This window comes from Vigna umbellata, chromosome 1, assembly GCF_029865625.1.
Source record: "Vigna umbellata cultivar VRB3 chromosome 1, Vumbellata_1.0, whole genome shotgun sequence".
NCBI classification, from domain to species: Eukaryota; Viridiplantae; Streptophyta; class Magnoliopsida; order Fabales; family Fabaceae; genus Vigna; species Vigna umbellata.
Genome location: NC_142165.1, coordinates 93,118,842 through 93,124,815, shown reverse-complemented (window position 1 = coordinate 93,124,815; position 5,974 = coordinate 93,118,842). Strand labels below are relative to the sequence as shown.

Genomic DNA, 5,974 nt, shown 5'->3' with positions numbered 1-5,974 from the left:
AATTATCATGATAAAAGTAAAATTAATTTATAATATATAAACCAGAGAATAAATTTCATCTTACAACTACTCTTCGTTATTACGGCTCGTAAGACTGTTTTGTTATTAAATAAAATTCTTAAGAACAAGTTTAAATTTAGACTGAAGACTATTTTGTTGTTAAGTTATATTATTGAAGATCAATTTAATTTTTTACTCTTATTATTTTTTATTCTGTAATAAGGAATTTCTATTAAAATATTATTGAAACCAAAAATATTATTTTACTTGGAAACATTTAACCTTTGCTATTTCCTGGTTTATTTCTTTAGTAACTTATTGTACATAATTAGTTTTAGAGTAAATGCTTAAATATATCCTTACAAATAGAAAACACTTTTGATTTGTTTTGAAAACGAGTAAAATAACTATATAACTAAAGCAGTTGATATTTATGATCTTACATGTTTAAACATTTAAAATATTAATTTTATCCCATTACTTAATACTTGTCAATTTTTTACTTGCATTGTCTTTTAATTAGCTTAAATATGTTTTTAACTTTTATAAAGCATATTTTGTAATTTTCTGAAATCTTATTCACCTTTTGTGTCTCTATTGAATGTGCATTCAGTATGTCTTTTATATTTCAGTCTATGTAAAATTATACATCCTTAATATATTATTTTCCTTTTTATTTTAATTTCAGCTATAGAATACAAACGTATTTGGAATATGCGTATTCGTACATCAAAATAAAAATAATAAAAATTAAATGGCTGAAAACAAAAGGAAAATGAAATATTATTAGTTGCATAGACACAAACACACATAATTAATGAAAAATAAATCTATCTAAATTATAGCTTACAGAGTGAAAGACAGGAAAGGAAGATAGAAAAATAAAATAAATGCAACAAGTGATTTAATAAAAAAGAGTTTGATAAGTATTTATTATAGATATAAAAACTTTTAGATTATTAACACACTGTAATAATTGTTAATATAATTCTTAATAATTAATAAATAATATAAAACTTATACAATGGAAGGTCTACTTTTTTATCAGCCTCATTTCTTTGTTTTCTCTCTGCTAGATTGGCATGATAACTAAGCATGCAAAACAGCTACCATAATTTATCCTTTAAACTTGGCATTGGAAGTTGCAATCTTGGGTGAAGGTATAAGGGTGAGAAATTAGAAAGTCCCTCAAGAATCAAGTTGCAACCTAACCACATAAGATTGAGCTTTTTGTGGCAATTTAGAAAATTCAGACAAAGTCTATGTCCCTTTTAAATTCACATGCACCCTTTCCCAAATCTCTCTTATCATCACATTCCATTGGCGGCATTAGCATTAGTATTCCTGTTGGACCCCAAAACAGACACAAACTGCATTTTTCCACCTTCTTTTTCCTCTCATTCCAACAAGTTTAACCAAAGCCACAAACAGCAGCAACAACCAACTTCCACAAAAGAAAAGCAAAACCATAATCACAATCGCAAAACACTTCTCATAGCAGTGTCACAGTGTGACTTTCTTTGTGTGTTAATGCATCACCACCACAAGCCCGACCTTCACATCGGAGAAGAGAACTCACACCTCTCTTCTGAGGATGCCACTTTAATTCCTCTTCCCCAAAACCAAAAGCAATCGCAAACCCATTTCTCAATTCAGGTTTCACCCTCCTCTCCCCATCCACCGCCACCAAACTCACCAAACACTCCCTGTCACCATGACCGCTTCTCCAATAACCCATCTGAAATTTCGCCCCGCAAGAGAATACCCGTCATGGCCCTCCCTTGCTGTCTTTTTCCAACACCCTTTGGCGCAAAGTTTCCAACTTCCAAGCTTCTCCCTCGCTTCCGTTTCCTCATGTTCCTCCCCCTTCCTTCCCTCTACTTTCTCTTTTCAAACCCTAGCCCTTTGGATTTCTTCTCCGTCATTGCTTGCTCAGCAGCACTGTTGATTTCCCTCAATCTGGCACTGTTGCTCTTCACTCGATTGTTCCCCGCCAAATTTTCATCATCGTCGTCTTCTTCTTCCTCCTCTTCTACTCACCCTGTGGTGTGGTCCATTGGGTCGAACCCTAAGCAAGTGAAGAGCACGAGTTGGGGATGTTGGGTGCAAGTTTACAGCAATGGGGATGTGTACGAGGGTGAATTCCAGAAGGGAAAGTGTTGGGGAAGTGGGGTTTATCACTATCACATGAGTGGGAGGTATGAGGGGGATTGGGTTGATGGGAAGTATGATGGGTATGGTGTGGAGACATGGGCAAGGGGGAGCAGGTATAGAGGGCAGTATAGGGAAGGTTTGAGGCATGGAATGGGGATCTATGGGTTCTACAGTGGTGATGTGTATGGTGGTGAGTGGTCTAATGGGCAGTGTCATGGCTTTGGAGTTCACACTTGCATTGATGGGAGCCGCTATGTTGGGGGGTTCAAATGGGGTGTCAAACACGGACACGGACAGTACCATTTCAGGTTTGTTTTTGCTTTTCAATTTACAATTTCTCAGTAAGTCTTCATAGGAGAAGAAAATAAATAAGTTTACGCGTGTGTTCTCATTTAATTTTCTGTGAGAGCTAAATTTTAATACTTCAAATACTAATTTTAACATTTAAGATGAATTCAAATTGTACCCTTTATTTTCTTATTTTACATGTCTTTTGAAAAGTTTACCCAAAAAATATGTAAACAATGTTTTTGCAGAGTGAGGACCTATACTTGCTTTGTCAGTTATAGAGGTAAATGAAGTCCAGGATGAATACAATTTCTAGAATTAAAGTGGGATTTTAGTAATGTGTACATAATGTGTTTAGGTTTAGTGTTCTCGATGTTCAATGCAATGTGACTTTGGTTATCTTGTTGGAACTTGTTGAACATTTCCAAAACCATGATTTGTTGGGGGAACTTCTATCTTCATCTGATTCAAGCCTATTTTATTTTCTTTTGATGAAAACTTCGGTGTTTCCATAGCCAAAGTTTAGAAATATGTTCATTTGGCCAGGAAAGCATTATTGGATCCAATATCTCAGTGCTTCAATTATGACTTCTTAAATTTACCTATATTATGTGTGGATATATTTACCTCTGCTGGTCATTATGATTCTAGGCCCCATCTCTATATAAAGTTTCAGTTGCAACAATGACCATTCAAATTGTCAACAGCCTGTATTAGACACATAAGTTTTTGATTTATGAGGTTTTACATTCCCTATCTTATTTTACAGATATACACGTATATTGATTTGGATTTACTGTGCTTCACTGGTTGGAACTCATAATGCCAAAGTTTTGTTGCTCTGGCTAACATGAACGATTTTCTGCCGTCTTTGCTTTTACACTGTAATTCAATCAGTTGTTTCTATTACTGTCAGAAGCCAAATGGGTTGGTCTAGTTTCTCACTAACCACGATTCAACAATTTAATCAAGTATTGATGATTAAAGCACATCCTGTTTGTAAGCATGTGTAGTAGATCAAAGTTTTTTGGGCCACTTTTCTTGTAGACAATTTACCTGCTTATTGATGATCTCCCTCAAGATTATGAATTTGCTACCTGTCCTTGCTGATGTCAATTAATCAAGTATATTATGTGTCAACCAATTTTACGCGCAATATACACATCCTGCTATAAGATACTTGAGAAATGATATGAAATACTGGCTCTGTTACTCTTAGTGTAATTGCATTTGAAATATTTCTCAGCTACTATATCAATATATAAGAATATTATAACTCTGACTCTTTCGAACTTCTTTAACCTTGTAACATTAATAATTGAAATTCACTATTGAATTTGATCCACGTTTCCAGATTGTATAATTTCCCTATTCTTAACCACTTCTCATTTTTTAACATGAATTAAAGAACAATCTCATTGGAAGGTGGTACAAGGCTGTGATTGTCATTAATGGAATCTTTAGTTCACTGCATATATTGAATGCATCACAATAGAACAATTGTGATGGGAAGACTTGGAAATGTGTCTTTACACTCTCATTTTATGTGTACTGCAGAAATGGGGACAAATACGCCGGTGAATATTTTGCCGACAAGATGCATGGTTTTGGAGTGTATCAATTTCAGAATGGTCATCGGTATGAGGGGGCATGGCATGAAGGAAGAAGACAAGGACTGGGAATGTACACTTTCCGAAATGGGGAAACACAGTGTGGCCACTGGCAGAATGGGATTCTTGATGATCCTAAACGACAGAATAGTCCTACTGGGTCTCCATGTGATGTGGACCATGCCAAGGTTTCCAGTGCAGTACAGGTAATGTTATATTTTGCACTTAGAATGGATTGACATGTATATAATTGGAAAGGATAGGGTATAAGGGGTGAGGGTAGTTATTCTCTTATCAGGAAAAGGGTAGAACTAAAAACAATGATATAAATGTAATTAACCTCCTTTCTAATGCGTAAGCATAAACACAATGTGATGACAATTTCTAACATTGTACTCTCCAAATGAGTAGAGTGTTCTTCTTTGAAGCTTCATTTTCTTCTATTCTCTTAGTCAAGAAAAGAGTGGCCTTGGTCGGATGGTTTCTCATCACTATGTATGAAAAATTACATGCTTTTAAATTACTAAAAAAAAAAGTAAACATTGAATGATTAATTTTGTATTTTCAATACAATAAATATTATACTTTTGGCTCTATGCTCACATTAGGAAACCTGTGTAACCTCATCCTGTTTTGCCTGCCATAATATAGTTGCTTTCATTGTTTCTTCCTGGTTGTTATTGTGAAGGATAATCAAATAACAAAATCAGGAAGAAACCAGAATTTTCCCTAACTTCATCATCAACTTGTTGGTCCTTAAACCACCGTATTTACTTCTCTCTTGTTCTTTCCAGGATGCACATTCTGCTGCTGAGAAAGCTCACAGCATGGTAAAGGTAGATGACGGGATGAATAAAGTAGTGGCAGCAGCTAATAAAGCGGCCAACGCAGCCAGAGTTGCAGCTGTAAAAGCAGTGCAAAATAGGATGCACCATAACAACAGTAGTGATGATAAATGATAATAATCGTTTCTTCAATGTAGTGATGATAGAAAGCTTCAGTGTCATCCTCCGTCATAGGTTTGCATACACACCATTATTGGATATGAGAAAGCAAAGGAAGGAGAATCATAAACATGTGCAAAATAATGAGATCTTCTCTCAAACTTAAGTACTAAGTTCTGTACATGTTCTTCCCCTCCCCACTGGAGAGGTGTTTCCATTTCTTACATCGTGCTTGGAACCACTTTCGGTAATTGAACTCAATGGCAGATTGTGGAGCAAGCAGGATCCTCACTTTTGGTGGTGTCTGTTATATGTGTATAAGAGTAAGAAAATTAGATTATAGAGTTTCGATGTGCAAGGCAGAAGTGCCAAAAACATGTAGCGTAGGATTTGCATGCTGGGTTCTTGCCATAAACACGATAGTGTGTATCTATCCATGTGGGTGCATTTAAAAATTGCCCACCAACTAGTGCTGTATGTGTTTGGTGAAGAGTTAAAGCTTTAGAAAGCTGAGTTTCGTTATCATGTATCAAACAACCATGTATAATTTGATATCTTGAAATAGAAAAAAAGTTTTTGAAGGTGGAAGCTCTATTAAATGAAAGAATGGTATCTTGTAGCACGATGGCGACATCACAGCAACTTTCTACAGAAATGGATGCCAGTTGTGTCAAACAGCCAGGTTCTTATCAGCCACCAGACTGGTCAGTATTTTTGTTCAGTACAATGTTATTAAGGGAAAATGTTAGGAACACATTTTATTAAAACTCTTTTATCTTATTTTTATATCGAAATTTGATTTTAGTTTTTATATATATGTATAAGTTTAGCTCAAGTTGCAAGAAAATTGTTATTTTTATCTTCAAAAATTAAATAAAAGTGGTCTCTACTTCATGAGATTATAAACATCTCGAGTTAACAAACAAATCAAGTGAATATAATGTGACAAGATGAGTAGGAAGTAAAACAATGGATATG

The 5,974-nt window shown here is 34.9% G+C and overlaps 1 protein-coding gene across 1 annotated transcript; it reads left to right on the top strand.

Annotated features, from left to right (window-relative positions):
- Positions 1-1,266: 1,266 nt before the first annotated feature.
- On the top strand, positions 1,267-5,577 carry LOC124844936 (uncharacterized). The gene is made up of 3 exons (XM_047321956.2): positions 1,267-2,462; positions 4,000-4,258; positions 4,847-5,577. The coding sequence occupies exons 1-3, from the start codon at positions 1,282-1,284 to the stop codon at positions 5,009-5,011; spliced, it is 1,605 nt and encodes a 534-aa protein (XP_047177912.1). The 5' UTR covers positions 1,267-1,281; the 3' UTR covers positions 5,012-5,577.
- Positions 5,578-5,974: the final 397 nt, after the last annotated feature.

What these genes read in the sequence shown, in the direction of transcription:
- LOC124844936 (XM_047321956.2), top strand. Translation starts at nt 1,282, where the DNA reads ATGCACCCTTTCCCAAATCTCTCTTATCATCACATTCCATTGGCGGCA. An exon ending in CACGGACAGTACCATTTCAG is followed by an intron (nt 2,463 to 3,999) that starts GTTTGTTTTTGC and finishes TGTGTACTGCAG; the next exon opens with AAATGGGGACAAATACGCCG. An exon ending in AGGTTTCCAGTGCAGTACAG is followed by an intron (nt 4,259 to 4,846) that starts GTAATGTTATAT and finishes TGTTCTTTCCAG; the next exon opens with GATGCACATTCTGCTGCTGA.